The sequence below is a fragment of the Xiphophorus hellerii genome, chromosome 20, assembly GCF_003331165.1.
Source record: "Xiphophorus hellerii strain 12219 chromosome 20, Xiphophorus_hellerii-4.1, whole genome shotgun sequence".
NCBI lineage: Eukaryota > Metazoa > Chordata > Actinopteri > Cyprinodontiformes > Poeciliidae > Xiphophorus > Xiphophorus hellerii.
In genome coordinates this window covers 12194804-12221794 of record NC_045691.1, presented here as the reverse complement: position 1 = coordinate 12221794, position 26991 = coordinate 12194804, and the positions used below count along the sequence as shown (strand labels likewise).

General features: G+C 36.4%; 1 protein-coding gene across 1 annotated transcript; it reads right to left on the bottom strand.

Moving 5' to 3' along the window:
- Nucleotides 1-1108: 1108 nt before the first annotated feature.
- Nucleotides 1109-26706, bottom strand: nckap1l (NCK associated protein 1 like). Its single transcript, XM_032550384.1, is given in 33 exon segments — nt 1109-1629; nt 1719-1808; nt 3032-3141; nt 3745-3861; nt 3958-4051; nt 4928-5008; nt 6875-6957; nt 7338-7431; nt 8690-8787; nt 12225-12355; nt 13706-13924; nt 14762-14893; nt 16446-16585; nt 16939-17058; nt 17319-17451; nt 17539-17684; nt 17786-17844; nt 18498-18534; nt 18536-18580; nt 18723-18855; nt 19148-19257; nt 19389-19485; nt 19572-19628; nt 20537-20693; nt 21114-21162; nt 22435-22470; nt 22472-22573; nt 22696-22786; nt 23705-23847; nt 24101-24157; nt 24994-25086; nt 25205-25315; nt 26522-26706. Coding segments are annotated over 33 exon segments (3372 nt in total). The 5' UTR covers nt 26612-26706; the 3' UTR covers nt 1109-1512.
- Nucleotides 26707-26991: the final 285 nt, after the last annotated feature.

The following is a 26991-nucleotide window of genomic DNA, read 5'->3' as shown; positions in this document are numbered from 1 at the left end:
TATTTTATGTCATTATTTCATAAATAAAGGTAAAAAAGGACAATTATGCAAACATTCATGGCTCTATATTGAAAAGAAGGAACTGTCCCTAATTGCTAGATAGTAAGTGGTTTGATCACCGTAGACAGCAACATTTGTCATCAAGCATTTGTGATGACAAGTTTTATGTTGATTAAATTGTTGTGAAGAAATTTTGGTCCTCTCTACTCTAAATAATTTTTCAAAATCCTTCCACATTTTTTGCAAAACTCTCAATTGGCTTTATTTGCAGTGTTTGAGAAAGACTCTTGTTTAAAATAAATCGAACGACCAAATATTATTTAAAAAAAAGCCAAGCAAATATTGTGACTTTTCAATTAAACACTGTTACCAATGAAATGAGCCAGCATTCTGTAGTGTCCTCGACGTAGTGTGTGTTCTGAACAATTTACAGCTTTGTTGACACAACAAACACTAACAGTGGCACATCCACGCTATAGGCCGGAAATAGAAGCAAACTATTCCATTAAAACTTGACAGAATTTGGAAATAGCATGAAGTTCCCATGAAACTTCCTGAATTTATGCTGATTCTCTTAATATAAAAATAGGAAAATGTACTAAGCCTGAATGATGCAAATGTGTGCTGCATTGCAAAAACAATTTTAAACAAACATTAGTCCATTGCTATAGAAATTCTGCTTCTGATTTTGCAATATTATTCTTTGAAGTGTTGTTTTCATGCTTTCTCATCTGTGTATTCATGCAAATGTTCCCTCTAGTGGGAATCAAACCTCTTCAGCCCTCAAGAGGAGGCTCAGCCTAAGATACTGAAAACATAAATACATTCACCAAGACACCAAACACACACACATGGACCTACACATACATGCTTGAGCTAGATAAATGTGTGCCCCTCTTGTGTGGAAACTGATCATACACACAGCAACTGCAGCTCTAGTTGAATGGGAAGGGAGGAGGAAGCAGAGAGGAAAATAATGGGGAAACATGGCTGGTTTGCAGAAGATAATTACAAAAAGGAATGCCTAAGCACAAGCATTATTATTTCTACAAAACTGGAATGCATTATACAAATTATATATGAAGCATGAAAACACAACAAAAAATGCTTATGTTGTTGTCACTGTTTCACTTTATTCATGATTTTAAAAAAAACACTGTGAATGATTTTGGAGATCAAATATTAAAAATGATATTTTTTGCGCAGAACATACCTGTCTTATTGCTTTAAATAATTTAAGATGATATTAGAGACAGGAAAGCTGTATACCTATTCAATCCCAATGAAAGTTATATTGCATTTGTCTGTCTAAAACTAAAATTAAAATGGATTCATGTTTTACTGTAAGTAAATAAAATGCATTTTCTCAGCAATCAACTATATCAAAAGTCAAAGTTATGATTAGCCAACATAGAGACATGGGTGAATCCAAAGCAGAAAGGAAATGCAAGCAACACACACCTGTATGAAAATACTATTTTAGGTAAGCAAAGGATTCTGGACAAAAGGTCTTCAGGCTGTAGGCATGAAGACAGCCTTGTGCACCTCCCTATAGGCATTTCGGAGAAGAACGTACGGAAAGCAGCTTTCCAGCATGTCTTGGCTCAGAAACGGAGAGTCTTCCACAATCTAGATCGATCAGAAATGAAAAGATTGTTCTCATTCAAGCAATGTCATGATTTCTAGAGCTGCATACAGATTATTTTAAGCCAGTTTACCATGTGCAGGAGCAAGTAGATGGACTCTCGGTTCTTGACTTCCACTCGTTCCACGTTTTGTCCCAGCTGAAGCAGAGTGGAGGAGGCTAGCTGTACGAAGTCACAGGGGTAAAAAAGAGAAACATCAAAGAGCTGGAACAATTTTTTGGTACCAATCATGGCGTGCAATGAGTCAAAAGGTTGTCAATGTCTTGAGAAAGCTTTTTTTTTTACCTCAAATATTTTAGGGTAGTTTATAAAAACATCCATTTATTTTTGTCTCATTGAAGTGGTTGAAGCTTCTCTCTAGTGTATAAGCAGTATGACACAGTAAAAGCGATCTCTGAATCTGAGTGCTCTCAAGTCTTTAATGATTGTTGCCCCGTTATTGAAGAAACTTGATTTATTTAGTGACTTTCCTTTTTAATAATTTTCATCTGGATGTAGTTTAGAGGACTAAGCTGCAAACGGTATTTCTGATTAACTAAAAGGACCACTGTAAGTAGCTGAGTGTAAGTACCACTATAGGTAATACCTCAGTGGGTAACTCAAATGTACCAAGTAAACCAGTAACATAGTCTAAAAGTAACCAATAGCTACCATAGGTACTTAGAGTTTGACACATTCCACTGTGTCAAACAAACCAAACCCTTTGAGCAACTTGTTTACCCCCTCAGTTGTGGCGGTACTGTACCAAGAACAACTGATGGAAACAATACAAAGACCTCTGAAAAAGACATGAGTGCACCTTCCTTATTCACGAAATGTAAGCAAAAATGGAGTGGTGTCAGATTGTAGCAGTTATAGGATTTCTCTTTCATCTTTGGCAAAAGAAGCCATTTTGTCTGCCAGCACTAGATATGTGGATTTATTTTAGTTATTTTTATCCAGAATGTCCTGTGCTAAAGTCCGCTTTCTGCTTTGGGAGCGATCTCTGTTTCACTTGGCATTCACATATGCATTCAAACTACACCAGAGTTTACGTCAACTGAGCTGAGACCCAGGGTTTAAGGCAGACCAGAGTTTGATGTTTAGGTCCACATCAGAGTTTGATTGTGCATTCACACTTTCCCAAACAAAACAGACTTTCCAGGGAAACAAAACTAGAGATTGATCAAAGCAGACAAACCAGGGCTGGTGTGAATGCACCTTAAGTAGCCCAATATGCATCCTGTAAATACCACAGAGGTACCCTAACATTTCCTTGTCTGGTGAATGCACCTTAAGTTGCCCAATATGCATCCTGTAAATACCACAGAAGTACCCTAACATTTCCTTGTAAGTACCAGTAGGTATCAACATTTTTTTTGCTCCAAGGAATGTTTTTTGCTTACCAGCAGAAACTCTTTGAGTTGCTGCTCAATGTTCTTGTTCTGGACGGTGAACATGGCAGCAGTCAGTTGATTGATTGCTGCAGCTAAACAGTGGATGTTGTTCTTGTGACCTAAGAAAAAAAAGGAAGAAAAAATTGTCACCAGAAATGCCTGGAAAAGAATGTCCTCTACTTAAGCCATGGGTAGATGATATTTTGTGGCTGGAGTGATTGGAGAAATCTTTTTAATGACCTGTAACTTAAGAGGAAGCTTGCTGAGCATATTTCCACAGACTCACAGGGTTAATTTATTTCAATTATGTCAATGGAAAATAAGGACAAAGAAAATAATCAGAGACTAAAGCCACTGTATGATAGAAATCTTGGTAATTTGCTGCTTTTAATGTTTCAGTCTAGGCTCAAAGCCAAGAAGTTAGGGTCATCAGGGCTGCATGCCAGGAGTAACTGCATCAATGCACGTCAGCCAGAGTTATCTGTAAACGAAAGCCTCTCAACAAAATGTGTTTCTTATTAACGTACGGGCTTTGCTCCGGACCGTGTCAGACTGGAAAGTATGATGCTAGTCTTTCAGGGTGGAGTACTCCATATATACACTATCAGCAGCTGGTGAATAATTGCTCAAGGAACAACTGATTAGTGTTTACTTGTCTGTCTGGTGAGAAATTACTGTCAAGCAAAGTCTACAGCAGCTGAAATGAGCAAGTGGTTATGCACCTCCGTGTTCTTGACTATACAAGGAGTTGGGGTCCAGAGCAAGGGTAGGCAGCGACACAGCGACGTAGACCAGTAACAAACGAGACAGCTTGAACTCTTCTTCAACTGATGTGTTATCTGCAAGTTTTTGACACAATAAAATGTTAAGTCCTCGGTTAAGTTAATTATTTGTAGCACGGCATGCTGTGTAAAAAAGGAGAACAAACATTTTACCTGTTTGCATATTGCTAATAGCTGCAACAAGGGCAGAGTCAATATCACATTTCAGTCCTGCAGCAGAAGCCAGCTCAAAAACACCCAGAGTCACCTGCAGGAGCATGGACATACAAATTTCAGACCTTTAAATGTAAATAAAAAAATTCACAGGAAGTTCATTTAACCACTCACATCATCAGTCATCAGTTTCCCTTGTCAAGTTCACTAAGGTTCAAATATAAAGTATTAATGGTTTGAGTGTCGCTGTACCATCCAATCACTCTGAAAACAGTCAGAGGGACTGGAATTTACACATTTTCTTTCTTGTGACAGAAAAGTGAGCACACCTTTTCACATACTTTGGTCTATGGACTGGCAATAAATGAGTGGTAGGTGTCTTTGTCTTGACAAGACTTTTGATCTTGGCCTATTTCTGGTTGCATGCAAAGTCAGTCTGTCTAGGCAGAATGTTTCCACTGATGTGGTTCAGAGTGCAGCGCTGTAGCCACGATCAGTCTCTCTCTCACGGAGGCATGAGAGAGCTGCTGACGTCTTTGGAGTTATCCTGGCCCATGCTGTGGCATGGCTGTCATGCCTCACTCAGAAGGCAGACGTAAGTAGGGGGCAGGAGAGATCATGAGTCACAGTCACAAAGATTGCTCCAGAGGGAGATCAGGAATTCAATTTTGAATTTGGTGGGTACTGAAGAACTGATACATCTCGTTCCTCTCAGGCTTCCAAACTCAAATACGCTGTTAAATATCATCCATTATTTAGATGCGCTTTGCATCATATCGACACTACGTTCTGCAAAAAGACATCTCACTTTCACTGTGGCTCTAAGGAAGAAACTTAAAAACAAGCTTTTAAAATATGTTTAATTAGCCTAGATTAAACATTTAAGAATTTGTAATCCTTGTTACATTCTCTTTACTTATGAATGCGTTTTTAAAAAAAATCCAGCCAACTTGAATACAGGAGTTATTACCTTGATGTCTGTTTCAGGGGAGATGAAGCTCCTTAGACATTCAATGGGTGCCATCAGGTATGGACAATGTTTCCGCAGGATCTAGATTACAATGTCACAATATGGTTACAATGTATATAGGAGACATAATTGTGCAATTATAGAAAACAACTGCATAAATGTAGTGTATGAAATATCTATGTAGCTCATAGATATTGGAGGAAAAAAAATCTTATTACAATGTGGCAAGAAAGTACTAGGACTATAGGGACTATATAAAGTGTTCTTCAGTTTTCTCTCTTTGTCACATTTTTAACTGTGTTTGACTACATTTTGAATAACCACAGTTAAATTTAATAAGACCCAGGTGTAGAGTGATCTGGAGAATCAAGAAATCACTTTAACAAAATCTGGCTGACAACATGAAGTAGGCAAATAGATGTTGACAAAGCAACAAATTATGCCTTGATCTAAGGAAATTCAAGTCAGATAAGAAGCAGTCAAAGGCATCTATTAGTTTGGAGACAGTTACAAAGCAATTTAAAGCTTTGAAACTACTATGATATAAAGCAGGGGTCTCAAACTCCAGGCCTCGAGGGTCGCAGTCCTGCAGTTTTTAGATGTGCCACAGGTACAAAACACTGGAATGAAATGACTTGATGACCTCCTCCTTGTGTAGATCAGTTTTCCAGAGTCTTAATGACCTAATTATTCTGTTCAGGTGTGGTGCAGCAGAGGCACATCTAAAAGTTGCAGGACTGAGGCCCTCCAGGACTGGAGTTTGAGACCCCTGATATAAAGTGAGAGTAATTGTGCATAGGAGAGTTGCTCCTGTGAATCTACACATGAGCAACTGTTTCACCAAACTTACTACAAGAGCACACTGACAACCCTCCAGCAGGTCATATAAGAACTTGTACTTGTTCCTAATTCTACAATATGAGAGAAATCAGGCAACATTGCATTCCATGGAAAATTTTCAAAGTAAAAACCACTACAGACATTAAAAAAAAACAAAAAAACACAATGCCCCGTCTCACATTTCACAACAACCCGCCCCCGGTTGACACCTTTATGGATGGTGGGGATAAGAAATGAGGGGGGCAACAAACGATCCTAAAGACGAATATCAGGCCATTCATTCATGATTCTAAGGCTCATGCAGCAGTCCAGCTCTTAGCAGCTCAAAGTAAAAAACCCAACAAAAAACAATGAAGTTTTGGAGTGGCCTTGTCAAAATCTTAACTTAAATCTAATTAAGATTTAAGTGTGGGAGGACCTTAAACAAACTGTTCATCCTCAAAAACCCTCCACTGTGACTGTATTAAAACAATTTTCCAAATAAAAGTAGGGCAAATTACTGCACAAAAATGCAAAAGACTTGCGAGTGTTTGACTGTAAAAGCAATTAAAGTAACAGGCCAATTCCTTATTCACATACAACCACTTAGGCTTACGTAGCAAAAACAGAAGAAAAATGTAAGTAGCCATACATGTTCTTGCAGCACCAAACATACTAGCTGTTCATTTAAAACTATGCTTTTCTGATCACATACACAATATTTATTTTAAGTTGATGTTCCAAAACAGGCCAAATGTACTGAAAAGATGAGGAGAACATGCACACAGAAAGTCATGCACAGCAAAGGTTGCACCTAAAACTTTGTTGGTGTGAAGTGGCTATGGTTACCAACCCACAACCTTTGTGGTTACTTAAGCTATATGGTTATTCTGAAAAAACACCAAGATAAAATCTTTATAATGTGATGATGTCAGCTGAAAAATGTTTAAAATCTTTCATTTTTGACATTTACAGAGGTCCACTTTGTGATGTAATGTTTGCATAGTTGATGTTCAGGGTTTATGTCTTATAGCTGATTTGTATCTAAATGTGAAAATATATATTAAATAATTTTAGTAGTATTCTAGGTACAATTCTAACATCAGTTTTATGATAGAAAAACTTTACATCTTTCAGGGAGTTCATTGCCATGGATCTGAATGAGAGGATCACTCCGATGATGGTCATCCTTTTCAGGACATTTTCTCCTCCTGGAAGAGCACAGAAAACTCATCAGTATGTCTGAAAGGTGCTTGTAGCCACATTTAGCCACACTTGCTTTGAGGTGCAGCAGTATGGCTGAATGTGAAACAACTTGTGTCATTTAGCAGCTTCAATTAATATGCAAGTGGTAGACATCTCATATGATCACTTGCTTATCATTTAACCCCAAAAACTGTGACATATGAGTAAGAGCATAAACAAAATTTGCAAAAGTGTTTACCACACATTCAAGTAAGTTATTTTTAAATTCTTGTGAACATCTTTCTCATCTTTTTCTTCTTTTCTCTTGCTTTTCAGCTGATCTCTTGGTGTCTCTCAGGTCAATTTTCACACTTCTGTCTCTTATCCCCTCATCGCCACTTCTCACCTGTCAGCTTCTTTTTTAGATTGATCATTTCCTCGGGTTTGTCAAAGTTGTTTTTCATCTGTACCAGGATGTCCATGTTCTCAATCACCATTTTCTGACAGAGAAAAATCAAGTGAAATAAGAGATAAAACCACCACCTTCAAGTTTGAGGTATGAAAAGCTGCAAAAGTCATAGCTTTGACAGATCTTTTTAACAGTATCCCCTGCAACATCTTGCTTCAATCCCAGGGGAAGATGTTGAGCTTTGCACAGAACATCAGTATTAACTGCTCTCTTATATGTAGGAATCAACTATTTAGCAAAAACCTTATAGGTTCATAAAGGTTTGGCATATCGAATTGAGATAAAAATTATCAGTAAAGTTTTCCACTGAGTGAAGTTCAATTAACTCCCCCTCAGACTGTCAGGAGGGAACTACTCACTTTCTCTGAGCTCATATCCTCAACCACATATTTGTCCATATAAGTAACATTTTAGTGGACTTAGAAAAAAACAGGTTTAACAAAATCTGAGTGTAGCACTGAACGTTAAGCTGATTACCTCTGAAATGGAGCATGATGAGAGTTTTCCGTTTCAGAGCAGCTGATCAAAGTAAGTTTGATCAACTGATTTAAGTGTGTGCACATAGAAAAAATGCCAAAATTATTGGAGCTCAGATACTGTAAGTAACCATAGCACTCGGTACTAAACGAGCAGAGTCAGTCCTTTATTTTATGATGGTTTTTTCAAATAATTGGATAATTTATGGCGCTACAGAGCCCCATTTCAGAATTTACCTATCTTTTTAAAAAGATGTTGATAGTTATTACGTCTTAGTTGTGATTTGAAGGCTTAAAAAAATTATCGAATGTCATTTGTTGGATGCAGATTCTCCACAAACACCTCTAACAGAATACACACCTGAGGGAGATGAGTCTGCACCCAAGAGATACCGTTCTGATAATGGAAAAGAGTTCAGCTTTACCACTTACACTCTGGGATGCACATTCCATAAATTTACCACCTGTAACTGAGAGGACGTCTGTCGCTTTTTATGACAATGTTTGGTGTTATAATCTTAATAAATGTTGTTTTGATTCCTGCTTTACAATGTCAGTAAATATCTTCACTTTAATATTTTAAATATATGCCTTTCATCAACATTCATGTTTTTTCTTGCATATATTTGAACTAAATCTCAAAATATTTCTGTTTTTTTCTCTGGAACATTCAGTTCCTTGATGGCCAATATTATTTTTTATATTCATCGACAATGGCCGATGAATAGAATCAGCCATTGTCGATTATTTGAATAAATAGTTTTTTTCTGAATATTTTTTGCTTAACTATCTTTATTTCACGTCACACTGTACCTTCAGCTCGCTGACTTGAGAAGTAATGTGCCACATCAGGTTCTCCCCTAGAAACTTCATGCCGTATGGACCAATAAGTTCTGCCAGGGCCTGTAACTCTGTAGAAAACATTTGATTAAGTTAACAGTTACGCTGTTCAGAGATGGTGGAACAAAGGTTGACTTACTGTACTACAGCTCCAGTAAAGTGACACTGTTTCCTAATGTGCTGTTTTCACATGAATTCAATAAGGAACTTGACTCCCAGTCTCACCTTCCACACAGTAAATTTGATCAGGGAGTGCAGCTTAATCAATGAACTGAGAAAACTGTAGCTCTTACACCTCTTTACACTTACAACTCCCTAGTCTCACCTATTGTGACTAATCTCTACATATAAGAAGAGAAAAGCAGCGCACTGAACTCATATGATGGAACATCACCTAGTCATGGGTTTAGATGTATGGATGACACCTGGGGTAAAATTGTAGCCAAAGGAGTGGAAGCCTTTCCTGAAGGGTGTTATGCTTCCTTCACCAGCTAGGACGGGTCTATGGGCTATCCAAAGCATGTTGATTATATTTTTTGCACAAAATCCCTCTTAGATAATGAGTTTTTAGTCTGGTCATTTCTAAAAGTTTTGAGTTCCTTTCAGAATGAGCTGTTTTAGGGGCCGCTTGACACTTTAAATGCAAATGCGCTGCTGCTAACCACGCCCACTAACTCAACGTTTAGACCTGCATGTAAAAATGGCTGCAAACAGATGCATGATTATACAACTGTGTAGCCAAACAGGTAACCACAAAGAGGAACAGAAACGACAAAGAAAGTGCACATGCACATGTTCAAGTATTCAAAAGTTCACACAAACAGTCAACTAAGGCCAGTGTAAGAAGAAAGAAGAGGAGGCAGAAGAACATTAGCATACATTATGTGGCGGGAATGTCTGAGAAATTAAGAAGAATCTTTTCTAAACACAATATTTTGGTATATTTTAAATCTTGGTTACACTTTCAGACAGAGAGTACTTCATCCTTAGGGACAAAACACCCAAGCACAAGGTCAGTGGTGTGGTATATGCAGTCCAGTTTGGAGAATATTGTTGAGCCCTCTGCATTGGAGAAACAAAGCATTAGCTATACAAGATGATAGTGCAACACTTGAACTCATCAGGTTAGGGTTCAGCAATTTATCTACATCTCAAGGACAGAGGGCAATCACTTGAATACAAAAATGTGCACATTTGGACAGGGAAGACAGATTGGTTTGAGAGAGGAGTGGAAGAAGCAATCTGTGTTGAACCTGAAAAGCCAATCTTGAACAAACACAATGACCTAAGGTTCCAAATTTTTAACATAGACAGTGCAGCCTTGACTCGTCTCCCCAGGCTGTTTCACAGAAACTCACGCCTTGAAACGTAACCAAAACAGCGCACATGCTGGCAGTGTTGGGAACTCGTTAGAATCATCAGAGCTAACAACACTTAGAGGGAAATGAATAGAGAGTAGGGCCACAGTCTCATGTGGCCTCATTAGTGACGTTAGTGACCTCTATTGCCTAATCAGTGTGACTGCTCTGAAATCTAGTTTCATAACCGAACCGTAGAAGAAGGACGAGAGGTGAAACGTCTTCAGGGTATCAAGAGAAGAGCAGTTGCCTTCATACGTGTCTCTATGTCCTAAAATAACTGAGAATCTACACCAATGTAATATGGTAGGTAATGGACTGGACAGGGAGGAAGAGTAAAAATAGAGATCAGGAATGACAATGTGTGGAGGCATTACCGAAGCACAGAGGCGTCCTTGTGATGCATGTGCAATGCTCAAGCTTGCCAGTGTAAACATTAAAATGTGTGTGCAGTAGAGTGAATACAGCCTTCATGGGAAGTTCAACCACTGCTTTGAGGTAATGTGGAGGTGGAATGAGAAGCTGTGTGGAGGAGAGACACAAGTGATGCTATTGTAGTTATGTGGAAGGGCCAGAGGAGGACGGTAAATAATAGGCAATGACGTTTATGTAAACCAAGCAATGTCAGGATGAGCTGACAAGCGGTAAAAAAGAAACCACTGCACACCAACACACATGCAAACTCCACATCCTATTGAGCAACAGAGCTCATTTTACATGCACATTATTAACAGACATCTGAAGTTTTGCAAACTGTGAGTCATTTCTGGAACCTGTGGGCTTATGATAACTGAACAGAATGTTTCTTTCCTAATTAAATAACTATTAAAAAGACAAAAAAATTATTCTTGTGCTTATTTTGTTGTTTTCCAATGGTATAATTGAAAGAAAAAAAATAAAGTGTAAGAAGGCCATGCACCCTCTAATAATAACACAATGCCTTAAAGGAGATCTATTATAACATGTTTATTACTTTTTTTTTTTGCATGAAATCATTCTCATAATAGAAATAAAATTTCAGCCGCTAGGTTCTGCCTATTTTGAGCTCCGTTAAGAATAAGCTGTTGGCCTCGCCCTTGTACTCAATCTTGCACTTGCCCTTTTGTACACATGAAAATGGCTGCAAACAGATGCACAATTGTACAACAGAACTTCCTTGACTCTGAGTCAGACCCAGAAGCAGACGATTTGGTTTCTTTTTATTATTATTATTATTATTATTATTATTATTATTATTATTATTATTATTATTATTATTATTATTATTATTATTATTATTATTATTATCATTATTTTGTAACGAAGTTGCTATGTATTGCAGACTTCTGCCCAGGTCCCTCTTGAAAATGAGATCTAGATCTCAACAGGGATTACCTGGTTACATAAAGGAAATTAAAAATAATTTAAAAAATCAACAACAAAATGCTTGCCATTTTCAGAAGTTGTTGTACAGCCAGCAGTGATAAAACCAGCTGACAGAGTCTGCTGTGGTTGCTAGGTAAAAGACAGTGCCAACCATTTGTGATGTTATAATTGGGAGGGTTTTTTAAATGGCTTGTTCTCCAGACACCAAAAAACCATTTGGACTGTTTCTAGAAGCAGTAGAGACCCAAATGGAAGTTTTAAAAAAAAGAGCAAAAAAGTGTATTTTGTGTAATGTATCCCCTTTAAGGATATAAGTGAAAAGATTGCCTTTTAAATTATAAGTTAAACAAATAAAAATAGACTTGAATAGGTTAATATTTTCAGCTGATAATGTTTACACATTGAAAAGATACAGTTTTGGCGTTAGTCTGGGAAAAGGGTTCCACTTTGCTCATGTGAGAATTATTGGGCTGGAGATCAGACGAAAGGGATCTCCCAGGGTAGTAGTACTGCAGGCAAGAATCATCACTGTGATGATGTTCACTAACCTTAAGAACATTTTTGTCTTTTATCTTTAGGTTTATGTCTGATCTTCTAATGGGTTGAATGTCAGTTTTTTTTTGAAAAAGCTAAACTGGAAATATGCGGTAGAAAGTTTCCTTCAGCAATAGAAACTGACAAGAAAGACTATTGAAATGTGTTGCCAGAAAATATTCTACTTTGGTCTTTACTGACAGTAGATTAATATTTTATATTTGCACGTCATTTAAGCTCTAGGGGCTGACCTGATACATCTGAGAACTCCTCTGCTCTGAAGCTCAGGTCGTTGTCGGCACTCTGGCTGACGAAGCACTGCATCGTAGGACAGTGGACGATCAAGGAACTGCTTGCTTGACGTAAAAGAGCCTCCAGATACCTGAGGTGTGGAAAACAAAACATAAGAAAGCAGAAAAATGCCTTTGATCTTTACAAGACGAGTTGAAATGAAGACATTAATTAAAAGATCACTTCTCTGGATAACTATGGATGACAAGGTGGAGAAGCGTCTCTACCTTGTTATCTTATTTATTTGGATCCACGTGCATAAAGTACACTTACAGAGCCAAAGTTTTCATTTCCCTTGAAAAATGTTTTATTCTGTGATGCTACAGCCTCAAACTTGCATTTGTTTTAATGGGGTTTATATGTGATGGACAAACACAAAGTAGTACAAAACTCATAAAGAAAAGTTACAGGATTTGTTTACAATCAAAATCTCAGAAATATGGTTTGCATTTATATTCAACTCCCCTGAGTCAATACTTTGTAGAGTTGGTGTGAAAGATTTTAGAACCACTTTATGTTGCAGTTACAGCTGCGAGTCTTTTGGGTATTTATTTAAGGAGCCACACAGTGAGACTGAAATAGTCTTGTTTTCTTTCCAGAAAAGATTAAACTTTGTCAGTCTTGGCACCAATGCTCAGTTGTAAACAGATGTGACCTTTGATTGGGTCAATCTAATAATTGTCTATGCTTTGATCTAAACTTTAAACCATTCTGGCTGAATGTTTAGGGTCTTTTCCCATCTTTACAGTCTCCAATACCGTGCAGCAGTGATGTATATAATACGCCAGTTGGACATTATGAAACTCACCGGAAATTGCCTGCACTGTAAACAATCACTTCAAGGAGAGGAATCCAGAGCAGAATGAGGTAGATATTAATATTAATACAGTATTTAGAAGCTTGGCCAACATGGACTGAAAGTCTTTGTTCATTTCCTCTGCTGCCATTGCTAAAACTAAAGGCAGACTACAATTGTAAAATCAACGTCATCTTTCATAACTTCTCCTGTTCGATGATTGGCCACGTTGAAATCCTACCAGAGGGATTCATGTCACTGTGACAAAACCCAGACTGAGCACTGAAAAGAAATGAGAGGACAGCAGAATTGCATAGGAAGGCAATAGGCAGGCCAGGATTTATATTGTGATTAAATAAATCCAATTAGACCTTTTACTTTACTAATCAGGTGTCTTCTTAAGGCTATTTGATGCAATGGATTTTATTTAGATGTATGTGAGTAAAGGGGGCACAATTAATGTGCATGCCACACTTTTCAGTTGTCTTTTTACAAAAACTTTTGTAAAGTATGTATCTTTTCCCTTTCATTTATGCACTACTTTATGTTGAACAGTCAAATAAAACCCCATTGAAATATTATTAATGGATGTAAAATAACACTACTAAGGCTTATGAACAGTTTTGCAAGAAGCTGCACACCCACCATGTTGTGTAGTAGTGTGTAACCGTGGGTCCTCCGTGGGAGTCCAGCGGCTGTGTCTGCTGCAGCAGCACACTCTTCACCAGCCGGGTGACGTCCAGGTTGATGTAGCCTGAGAGGCAGTGCATGCTGGCTGTGTAGGATCTTATCCCTGCCAGCAGGTCAGAGGGACGTGTTATTTCCTGGGTGGTCTGGTTGTAATTGGTCATCTTGATGATGATTCTGGAGAAACATGTTTAAACAGTGTCACTTCTCAGCATGCTGACAGTTCTCAGATGGGATCTTAAAAGTGGTTAAACGAGCCATGGTGGCTTGGCAGAGAAAGTCAATGAGTCCAGGGTTTCAGGGCTTCAAGGCTTCACTTTAGGAAAATTAGTTTACTTCTTCGTTAAGGCCTGGCTTTCTCTCACTTTCTCTCACTTATTTTATTTATAGCTTGAGCCACAGAGGCCATTCACTGGAAGAATGCTGCTAGGGAATCAACTTTGATGTGACAAGGAAGATAGTCATCAACTATGACATAGAGACAAAACAGAACATATTCAGAGAATCATTAAGTCACCTTGGGACCAAAAGCTTAAACAAACTGTTAGAACCTAAACAGGAAGAGCCAAGAAATGACATCAGGGATTTCTGCTTAGATTTTTAGGTGTGTTCAACACAGGTTAACATGAAGGAATTAAAAAGTAAACCAGACTTCATCACCGATCTGAGGAAAAATATTTTCCCATAATGACAGATTATTTCGAGATGAATGAAAGAAAAGGAAATAAATAGTACAAATTAAAAAAGTTGATAGTTTTAAAAGAATGATGTGAAATACGATTAATAGTTTAAGGGCATCATGTCACATTCTGCTATGAACCACAAGATATTTCAGTTTTTTGTGTATATACTTACAGAATTTATTTCTATTGAAGATCACTTTGTTGTGTGGGAGATTAAATAAGGGAACATAGTGGACAACATATCACTTCTTAGCAAAATGTTACTTCCGGGACGTTATAACCATTTTTAAGATTCATTGGGTCACCTTACTCTCCTAGGTTTTAGTCTTACTCTGTCAGACGCATCTCCAGCTGGGAAAGGAGGAACTCTGCTGGCACGACAACATGTTCAAAGACAATAATGTCTGCACTGAGACTGTAGGAGGAGCACAGCTCTGTCAGCATCATGTGCAACTTGTCCATGCTAGAAGATAGAGAGACACAGGGAGGACATTTCAATTCTCGAGGAGGTTAGAAGTATTTTAACACTGACTTTAGCTTTGATGTTCTGTCACACGCAAATAAGGTAATAAACAGAGAACTGAGAGCATGTTTTCAAACTGAGCAGAGGGGAAAGAAAAAAAAACATGTTTAAATTTCTCACTTAGGTTGTGGTTAAATATAAATAGAAAGGGGATCAAACTATGAAACAGTAAAAAAAAAACACACCGCCAGTAAATTTGTACAGTACATTTATATATAAAGGGCAGAGGGGTTTTCTTTCTAACTTTAATAAACTGGTAACCTCTTATAAATCGACGTGAAGGGTTGTAAAGTTAAAATCATGTTATGTCTTTTAGGTAAAGCCTCTTTAGTAATAACAGAAACAAAATGGCACCATAAGAAGTAACAAATCTTTTGAAAATGTCAAAACACGTCTTAAATTTAACATATTCAAAAAAACAAGGTGGTAGAGTTTATTACAATGTTTGATTGTTCATGATTGAGCCATTTTACATCTCATGCTCATGAGCGTCATCAAATGCGTTTTGGTGGCAAATTAGCAGTTTGTGAGTTGAGAACTTTTTTAAAGTACAAGTTGTAAATTATTTTCCCCCTAAACAACTTTTCAGTTGCTTATTGGCATGTCTAATGAGTATGATGTAGGCGAGTCCTGGGGTTGATTTTTCACCATGAAATAATATGACTGAACACTGAGGATTGCTAAAGTTACTATCAGATTTGTAGCTTTTGATCTGGCAGATTAGTAAAAAAAATAATAATCAGTACTTTTAAGGGTTTGAAACCAAATTCAATCATCTCTTTCTAAAATCTAAAATGATCATAACTATAACATTTTGAGCTTTTTCCGGCATTGTTTGGCCACAGAAGAAATGACAACATGCGTCTTAAAGAAAAAAATGATTTCCCACACATAACATTTAATAATTTTATATTCTATTCTATTCTGTTTCAGAGGTTTATAAAGAAAGATTTGGGAGAAAAAGTTCACATTTTAACAAAGACTAAATTGTGTGCATTAGCAACAAATATTTAAATCACTGAGAAACATAGTATTATTTTTTAAATAATAAGAGTAAATACCGAAATGTACTTTGATTAGTACATTAGTGAGCTCCTTGGTTTATGTGTTTGTATTATGTAAAGGGAATCTTATCTCAAAATCTGTTTTATAAAAGCAGGAGATTGTTTTGTCTCTTCTGTTTGAAAAAAGTTGAAGCCATCTTTAAGTGTAAATAGTTTATATATTTAAACTTTACAAGTGAGCAGTGTTTAATTTTTTTTGGCTCTATTTTTATAAAGGTAAAACTTTTCTAAAAAGTGAAACTGCGTCAATCTAATTTTGTATTGCAGAAGTAGTTTATTTCTGACTGGGTTGATAATGCTGTACATTCCTGGAAATCAGGCTTCCACCACCCCAAATTTCTGCTGCGTTATAATGTTTTTTAAGGAGCCAAACAGTGGAAAAATGGCAGGAAAGTTATTATTAGAAGGAAAATATAGTAAAAGCTCACTTGGTGGTCACCGTCCGGTCTTTTCTCAGGCTCTCAGCACCTGGTTTCTCTTTTTGAACCTCTCCTTTCTTTGGCAAAGGTTTCTTCTGCTTTCTGTAGCGAGCAGCACTGATGGACTCTGCACAGTGCTTAGGCAGCAACTTATTTATGATGTAAATAGGGGCAAAGAAGGAGAAAAGAGGGGAAGAAAGAAGAGGAAAGATAAGGTAGAAGAATTAAACCTGATGTACAAAAGAACATTCAGCTTCTTTTTTTCACACTGCTGGGAAAAAAAATGGAAAATGTGCTATCTTAACATCGCAGGGAATTAGAAAATGAACACAGCAAAATTCCCTCATCCTTTTGGAAATTCCCAGGTTTGCTCTCTGCCTCCAGCTAATCACACACATGCCAAGTTGTGGTTAGTTCGATTATGTGTGGATGTAGACTTTGGCAGAAACACACTCTTCTGAATAATTAGTTTTCTGAAAGTTGAAATAGACTCAGACTCCACCTGGTCATTAAGATTGCGCTGCTCAGCACATATCTCCAACACAACACTGCTCGTCTGCTTTGCTATCTGCTCCAAGAAGGTCACACACAGGCGCAGACTTCTCTTCTCCAGTATCTCTGTCTACACAAAAAACACAGACAAACAAGGGCAGAGTTTGGTTTTGCAAAAACAGAAGGTTATAAATCCATCGCAGATATGTTCTCTAAGAAAAAGTAAAAAAAAGTTGACTGAAATTAAAAAATTCACAACAAATACATGTATTTTAGTTTTAATAATTTTTTACTAGAGTCAGGGTAATTTATGTACTTTCATATGAAGAGTAATTCATTGTCCCAACTGTTGTCAAGCATGTAATTTCAAACAGATGACATAATACTGACCTCTTCTGGGCAGAGTGGGTGTCCACACTGACTGAAGTGAGAACAGACAGAAGGGAAGGACATGAGGTACCGCTTCATGGTCATCTCCTCACTGCTCTGGGTGAACATCTTCTCAAAGACACGAGGATAGGAGCTGGGGATAAAAATAATGAATATCCCCTTTGAACATGCAGGGAATGGAAGAAAACTCAATGCAGAAGAACATAGAGCAGAGACTGACCACAATATGGAGAGCTCTGAGGTTTCATGGAGCATTTCTTCCACACTGTCCACCATCCTGGTGTGAAACTGGATCATGTTCATCACTTTAGCTAAGTCAGAATAGTCTTTCAGTGGAAGAGGTGCCTTAGTTACACTCGTATAAGCCTGAAGTCAAATTACAAGCCATGCTTATTAGAAAGAATTTACCCTTTACTCTCAGTTTCATTTTTTTAAATACATGTGAAAAAACACAGAAAAAAGGAAACCTGTAGTCTTAGCCAGTCCATTCGCAGTCCTCTGAAATCAAACTCCTCTTTGTTGTCCACTGCACAGAAGAATGCATTCAAATATATGTCTCATACAACACACTTTTATAAAATAGCTTGTGAATGTTTATGCAATCACTTATTTTATGTCATTTATTTAAAATTAACTGTTATTGTTTTTGTAGAAATCAGTTTTCCCTGTTTCATTGAAGGTTTTTTTTATATAATTATTATTGATCCTGCTTGATTTGTAACAGCAAAAAAGAGTACAACTTCAAAGGGGGGGAATGCTTTTAATAGGTACTTTAGTTTAGGGTGATGCATCATTACAAGTATCAAGATTATTTATTTAGATAATCTTCTACTGACTCCTGTTTAACATACTTAAATTTGAGAGAAAAATCTTGTCAGGTGAAATGAAATAAAATATTAATAGAATATGTTTCCCTTTAAAGTAAATTTGTTCATCCCAGGATATTGCAAAAGCTTATGGCATGTTCTTCAATAATTACTGTGCTACTATTTTTATTTTTAGGTTTTTGGAAATAATTATATTAACACATATGATGTTGATATTACAGCCTGTTACATTTTAAAATAAATTGCCTTAGTTAAGCATTTTTCCACTATCTAAAAAAAATGTTGGTATAAATAAAAAAAAGTTCTTGCTTCTGTTATTTTCACATCTTAGATCATGTTTTGTGGGCATTACCTTGTTTAATAGAAAGAGCAGAAAGGGTTGACACAAACTGAGCTCAACAGAACCGACTCCTCCTCCGGACAAACGTACATGTTCTGAAAGAGCAAAAAAAAGAGGTCATCATTAATGTTGCTGATGTAAATCAACTAGATGCCTCATTCAGAATCCTTATCTTTTTCCCAGTTTTGGCCTGAAGATTTATAAAACATGCCTGGACCTGCTGTTAATGTTCTGTACCTGTATGGTATCATTAAGAAGCAAGGCATCAAACTGTGCAAGATATTGAACATGGTAGCGCTGGACTACATGGTTGTACTTTTTCATCAGTCCTCTTAACTTCTCCATAAAAAACAGCAGCTCAGCCATCTGACTGAAAAAGAAAAAAACAGAAGAAAAACATACTGGACTCAGATGTATTTTGGCAGCTTCTTTTTCATCACTTCAGACAATGATAAATATATGCTGCTCTCAGTGAGGGTTCATGAAAATCAAATAATTAAAAGAGGTTTACAGGTAGGTTAGATATGCCTCATTTACTCTAGAGATGGCGCCTTTTGTAAGACAAAGCTTTAGTTTACCAATGCCAGACATCTGCACGCTTGTATGACTGCAACAACAGCATGTAATTGCAGCAGTCTAGGGTTAAGTTCCTGGGCACCTACTTGTCATTGTAGTCATCTAGCGTCTTCATCTTTGGCATGTTCTCCGAGTGTCTGACGAGCCACATGACCTCGTCACGGGAAAATGACAAAGCCATCATGACAAATAGGGCCTTTGGGATTTGATTAGTCCAAAGAGCAGAAAAAAATTAGAATATTAGGAAAGGTCAACATTTTTTGTGGATGGAAACTGGATCAGGAAAAGTAAACACTTTAGTCCTCAAGCTTCTCATGAATTTCCTACCTTTGGTCCAAGAAGTCCAGGTTCATCTTCCAGAACTTTGAACAATTCCTTCAGTGCTACTCTCAGATAATGCCTCCGCTCTCTGTGCATTGCTCCACTGGTAACATACAGTAAAGCAAATCATTAAGCCTAAATACATGGCACTGAATAGTTTCAAAAACAAACATGGGATTATTCTTTTACCAGTTGACCAGAACGTGCTCACGACATTCCTTGATGTCTGCAATGCGCTTGCTGTATCTGATTAAGAAAGAGGGAAGCAGTTACAAGCAGTTTATGGTTTATAGAAGGAAACTGATAGTGATCAGAAGATGTCAGTCTTAGATTAAATCCAGTTTTAGATTAAATCCTGGCTTAATTTAGCTCTAGCAATATTCTTTACTTCAATATAATAAGATGTTCAATGCAGAAATAAGGCACTAACTGGGCTGTGATCTGTAAAACATGTTCATTGTCACAGAGAACATTTTATAATTGCTTGTCAACTTGGATTTTCTTCATTCCCAAAATGTAATCCTTTGATGTTCCAAAGCTGTCAATGTGGGAGGAATGATTAAAAAAAACATGGCCTCTGTGCTTCCCAAACATTTAAAAAAGTGTTCATCATATCATGTTACCATTAATTTCTGATCTGATATAAAACCCTTCCTCCAAAAATATGAAAGATGCTAAAATACTAATCTAAAACAATTCAATCAAAGCAAAGATCATTTCTGTAAAGTTTTCAAATGATGGTCAGATGGGGATCTCTTGGGATGGCACACCAAAATGACAGTATTTGCAAAAGTTTTATGAAAATGTTTGCCATGTGTAAAGGTCTGGAATGAGGAATGGTTGCTGTGAATGAAATCAAATCTCTGTGGATATTGCATGTTAACATATTTTCTGTTTCTTTTAGACTTTTATTTTCCAGACATGTCTGACACAAACTAAAGTAAACAATTGAATATTGTGACTTTGTAAAGCTAATTTATTGTTCTCCCACTCTAGATTTAATTATATTAAAAAAACCTGCATAAAGTCATATGTCCTCTTGGTGGCGCCAGTGATCGAAGCAAGAATTAAGCAGAATTGAAATTGAAGATTCTGAACACATTCTATCTATGGGTTGATATTAAGAGAATCAAGATCATCAGTGAAGACTGTACCCTTTCATGCCATCAAAGAGGTCCTCAGAGACTTTGTGTATGTTGAGGACTTCTTCTCTGGTGAGGTTAAGGAAGAGGCCGCTCCGCAGAGCCATCTTCCAAAGCTCCTGGGAGGCCTGGTTTGTGTTCAGACTGCTGTGGCACAACAGGAAACCAACTAAAGAAGAAACATCAGTAATGGTGATCAAACATTTTTGACAATCTCATTTTTCTACAAGTCATACATAATCTCAATTGCAGTCTTAACCAAACCTAAATTCACTACCATTTTGTCAAAATCTATTGTGATAGAAGATAAATTATAGAAAGCTGAAACTATTTTGAATGCTTTTAAAAATAACATTTTACCTGATGATTTTACCTGTCTAAATAGATAATAAAATATCTCAGGAAAACCTGTTTAAATGAACATGTTTTTCTGTATCATCTGACTTTAAAACAAAATGGAGCTGTAAGTCGTGCCCAGACTTCCTAAAGTTATTTATCTCACTTTGTAATTTGATTCTGCAACAAGTCTATGTTATGTTATTTTTTAGCAATTCAGACAAAGGCTTCATTCAGAATAAGAATGACTTACTAATGATCCAGCGCTCCATTATTTCCATAGACAGGTATTCACATGCCATCTGTGGGGATGACAGTTCATTAGACACCAACACACATTAACATTCTTTATCTGAGAGTTATGAATAGAAATTAAGCTGTCATACAATCTGTTAAAAGAATCCAGGGCACCCCACTGAAAAAAACGTCTGTTCTTCATTAAGAAATGTTTAGATCTTGATGTCTAATCTAATGATGTCTAATGCCTTTTATCTTTGGGAAATAAAGTGATATATTTGCGTTTACGCAAACAATTAACCTTTTCTTATTTATTAAACTAGACATATGTTTCTTGACCAAGAAAAAGTTAGGACACCCTCCCATAACAGCTATTGCTACCCCCTTTGGCTAAAATAACTGCAGTGAAATGCTTTTCGCAGTCATGTACCACTCTGATGTTGGTCTGTGGGAAGTTTCCCCACTCCTCTCATTCAGCTGTGAGAAGTTGGAGGAGTTTCCGGTATGTCCATGTTTAACATCCCACAACACATCAGTGACGTCAAGGCCTTTGACTTGGGCTATGATTTCCATTTCCTAGTTTTCAACCTTTGAATGTTTTTGTCACTTCTTTCTATCTTTTATCTACTCCAAAATTAATATATTTTCTTTAAACATTGAAATATATTCCCTTTTTGCAAACCGTTAGCTCATTAGCTATTATGGTTCCTCCTGTTAAAGCTTGTGATTTCCTACGACATTCTTGTTTTCTCTGTTGGCTTTTGGTTCCTTGATTGGTGTTTTTGTTCTTCTCTGGCTCCATGGGCTCCCTGTAATTTCTGTTTTTTTCTTTTTCTTTTTTAATCAAATTTAAATCAACACAATGTCTAAGCCTGTTGCATTTGGTGCTCATCACCAACATTCGCCATGACACACGTTTCATTGGAACCGTTTGAAGTTGGCTTCAATGTAAGAGGGCTGATTTACTCCTGCATAATTTTATTAATTTTTGCACAACACTTTGAATCTGTTCTCTAGTTTACATTGCTTACATTTTTCACTGTTGTTAAATTCTATTAAATAATCATGTTTCCAAATATATTTGAAAATCCCATTTAAGCACAATTGTAATTCCTATTTTTTTTTGCAAAATCAAAATTAAGATTCTTGGTAAACCAGGTACTTTTAAAATTAACATTCATAAATATTTGCGAAAATGAATGAAATGACAAACAAAGCAAACAAAAACATATGTAAGTCCTCCAGACAAACAAGTAAAACTTTGCATATATCAATTTTTGGTAAAGTCACTGCAGTTGTAAACAGCAGAAGTAACAGGAACAGGAAGTTAGGCTCACAGTTTCGCAGCAAGCCGGGTCCAACATGGAAGCTGGAAGTGCTGAGTAAGCTGAGGAGCTGTGCGCTCCTCCATTGCTCTGCAGGCAGGTTCCTCCGAGGGTAGACCATCTTTAGTGAAAGCAATGCTGCTGTCACAGACTGAGGATGGGACAAAAGAGGAAAGACTAATTTAAGAAGACAAAGTTAAAGATTTGGATATACTATGCACTAAGAACAATTTTATGCAACACTTAATAACACTAAATGTGACTTGAATTTACCCTTGTGTGAGGGCCAAACTCTTCAGTCAGTTTCTTCCATGGATGGTCATACTCCACAAACATCTGTCCAAGCCGTGGGTATGAGGGATCACTGCAGAATTTTAGCGTGGCAAGCAGAAATGCAATAAATTCCCGGGAGAGAAATAGAAAAAAATTCTCATATGAAACTCTGATGGACATTTTACAGATAGGTTGTTTAACATGACATGTAAAAGAGAATTTTACTGCGTGTGTGGGGGCGTGTTTGTGTGTGTGTATGTGTATACTTGCTCAAATGAAATATCACTTACATGTCAAGTGTGAACAGCTTGCTTTATATGTTGGTATCCTTTCTATAAGAAATCTGCTTTGTTGTGTAAAAACAAATATCCTCCACATTGAGTTTACTAAGTAAGCTTAAATGTCACCTGCTTGTCAAAAATTTATTGTAATAAGGCCATGGAGAATCTGATTTATGAGTAATATTGATTGATGAAAATGAATGAAATTAATTATAGCTGCCTTCAAGAAATTTTCAAGTTACCTCATGCAGAAGATGTTCTCCAGGTTAAAGCTTGAGACCAAAATACAAGCTAGTGATTTTTATTTTTATTTTTTAAAATCCAGCTTGAATTGATGATCTAAACGGCTATTGAGATATAAAAAGCTTTGTCCTTTTTATTCATGAAGCTTATAAATGAACACTGTATAAGCTTCAGTTAAACAGTGTTTAACTAAATACTGTTTAGTTAAAACATTAAGTACATGATATTTATAGTTAAACAAGGTAAATGGTACAACTGAGTTTTAATGGAGATAAATTTTGTTAAATGCCTCAGTAAGGCCAGAGGTACAAATACAATCTACTGCTGGTTTGTTTTGGTCAATAAATACTAAGTTAAAGGTTGAAATCTAAATTATTTCAACCTTCAAGTATAAAAAATATCCCTGATGAAACAAACAACCCATGTTTTTATGTTTGAAGTGAGACAAGGATGCGGTTATAAGATCCGTTCTGCAATTTTCTCACCTGCTGCCATTGGTCATCTCATGAGCACAGTTGAACATTCCCACCAAAACCTTTTTGTCATCAATGCGAGAGAGCAAGATGATAACAGATGCATAGGTGGTTATCAGGTCCAGATAGTTTTTGGTGAAATCGAAGTTGGAAGCCTAAATTGAAAAAAAAAGCAGCACATAATCATCCCTTTAATTTTTTTCCACACTACCTTAAAAGTTGGCTTTTGAGATCTTACACACAACAATGTTAAAAGCACCTGACATAAAACAGGATGTAAAATGAAAGAGTGATCTACAGTGGTCACTAAAGTAAACTAAAATATGTCACAGGTGACATTTTTTATAACATCAAGAGGCAATGTTTAAAGTCTTAAGGTTTTGACAAAGCAACTCTGTAGGTACATACAATATCAAAGTAGCACTGGCAGGCATCAATGGTGTTCAGCAGTTCATAAACATGATCCTGAAAGGAAAACAGAGAATTATTTTTTTTGAACAATAGTAATGACAATAACAAAGTAAGTGTTTTAAGCAATATTTCAAAATAATATTTCAACTGGGAGATATAGTTTATTGGCATTAAGAATAAATGTCATTATTGTTATTGTTCACCTCTCATCACATTTTCATGGCTTCAATGCAATGCCAAAACATCCATCAGAAGATTTGACTTAATAATTTAAATTTCAAATGAATGTGAGGAGATAATGATTTTTACCTCAACTTTATGCATTAGAGACAGACGGACAAATGGAAATAAGTCGAACTCTAATATTTTTCCAATATTCTGTTCTATTCATCCTGCTGTAAAGTAACTGAACCAGTTCAGTAATTGCACCATCTACTGACCAAAAGAGGTTACTGCAACATCTATAACAAACTAATTTAAATCTGGTTAGTTTTAATTCTTTCAGATTCTTATTTGCTTCCTCCTGTGATAAAATAAAAGCTTTACGTGATTTAATAAACAACTTGTGAGAAAATGAGAATCAAGGTTTTTTTTCTTCTCTCATTTGGAAACTAAAGAATGACATATAATTGACATATAAATGACATAGTGGGACATCAACTTAATAAAAATGAAACATAACACATGAGCCGCTAGCATTATCAGTGGCACTTTTTATATAAAAATATCAATTGACATCAAATGCATAAATCCAGAAAACTGACTTGTTTACTATGTCAGTTTTCTGTTCATGAAACATTCATCAGAGTCAAGCAATGTCAAAGTTATTATGTTTATATTTATGGAAAAACATCACTGAGCAGGAGAAAGATGAAAAAATATATAATCACCCTGAACTCTATGACATCCAGGAAGGAGTCGTAGAAGCTTGCTGTGGCTGCTAATACCTCAGATTTCTGTCGCTGGATGCAAGTCAGGTTTTGCTGTAATATTGAAAATAAGAATTATTGGTGATATGTAAAGGTACTGAATTGATATGCCCAAATAACTAAGTCAATGAAGGGAAACATAATATCACATGAGGTAATTAAATCTGCTTACAATGTTTCCTCTGTAGTCAATATTAGGAAATTTCTTATTTATGTACTTGACAGCAGGTTCCATCACTTTATCTGAGAGGAAGCCTGGACGCAGCTTGGGATCTGCACATAGCTAGAGAAAGAAAAAAAAGAAAACAAATGATTAAATAACTAAAGTTGCAATTGTAGAAAGTGATTAAAATATTAATGTTTTAGATTTAAGCAACTTCTAGATAAAAGTTAAAACATGTCAGTCCTCTCTCACTGATAAGTAGAAATCTTTAGCACAATGACTAAACATACAGAGATCTTTAAATAATATATCAACACAAAAATATATTGGGTTGGAGGAGAGTTGAAGCAAACAATTGGGACATCAACTTAATAAAAATGAAAAATTACACATCAGCCGCTAGCAATATCAGTGGCACTTTCAGCTGCCCCTTCTGTTCATGTACCCATTAATCAATATCAATAATGTGAATAAAAATATCCATTGACATCAAATGCATAAATCCAGATTGAACATCAAACATGGTGTTTCTCCAGTCATTTCACAAGCAGGCCTCACTGTTTTTAAAAGTTTCACAAGTAGGCCTCTTGAATCAGCTTTGGGCTAAAAACAACAATCTTCTACATTGCTAATAAAATTGTATTTATTTTAAATATTTGACTTCTGTCTTCTTTGTTTTTTGTTTTTATCTGTCTTTGTTTGTGTCAATCAAACGTCTGGTTGTCACCGCTTGCAGCTCAGAATAACTGAAATTTCAGATGACAGACACCACTGACTTCCTGTTTGCACTTCCTTTTTGGAGAAAGAAGCTCACTTGCAGTTTGCAAACTGTACTGCCTACAGTTTGAGCTCAGAAGGTCAAATTAGTTCGAAACAACAGAAAGTTAACCTTAATTTGCCTTGTTGGAACCTGATCATGGTGTCAGTTCAGAGTGGATTCAAGAAGTTCTGCAGTTTTTACCATCACTATTGAAACACACTGAGTGAGAGTCGACTTAGCGACTGTGTAATAAACAAAACGTCTGTCATTTAGACAAACGTTTGTACATCCTGATTGTTTAGAGATGAACAATATTTGCTAAAGCAACATTAATTAATCACTCTAATTAAAAATGAAAATAAACATTTATAAGCTACCAGTAAATAACAACAACATGCAAGTAATCACTTGTCTTATTACTTTGTAGTGTAACTTTTAATAAAAAACTTGATTAAAATTCTTCATTTCATTTAAAAAAACAAATTTGAGGAAATGTAAGGAGTTCCTTATTTCTTGTCTTTGCTGTTCATCCCTTACGCCCTTTAAAGCTTTCTTCTTCCCCTTACCTTCTTAATGTAGTTCATACGTATCAACACCCCACTGCCCCTCTCATTGAGGATAGTAAGTTTTTCAGCCAGTTTCTGCTGGTAATCCATGGTTTGGGGCGAATAAAATCTCTCCCACTGGTAAAAACCCTGGCCTCCTGGTTCTGTAAAGAAGTTGAACCCACAGAAACAAGTGCACTCGAGCCTCTTCCTGTCACTAAGTCACATGGGACTGATGGGGGGAGGTGGAGCCAAATGTTGAGCTAAGTGTGAAATGCTCAAATGCTGTGGGTAAAAAAGAGAATATGCAAAACTTACACAGACTAATTAGATAAAATTAAGAATTATTTCTTATTTTCTGTATGAAAACTTGATTTTGTGTTGGAGATTAAAGATATTTTGATCAAACTGTTGCAATGTAAGTCTATCCCACAGTCATGCTTCCTCAAATCTAAATTTATTCTGTTGTGTTTATTTCTAAAGTCAAATTC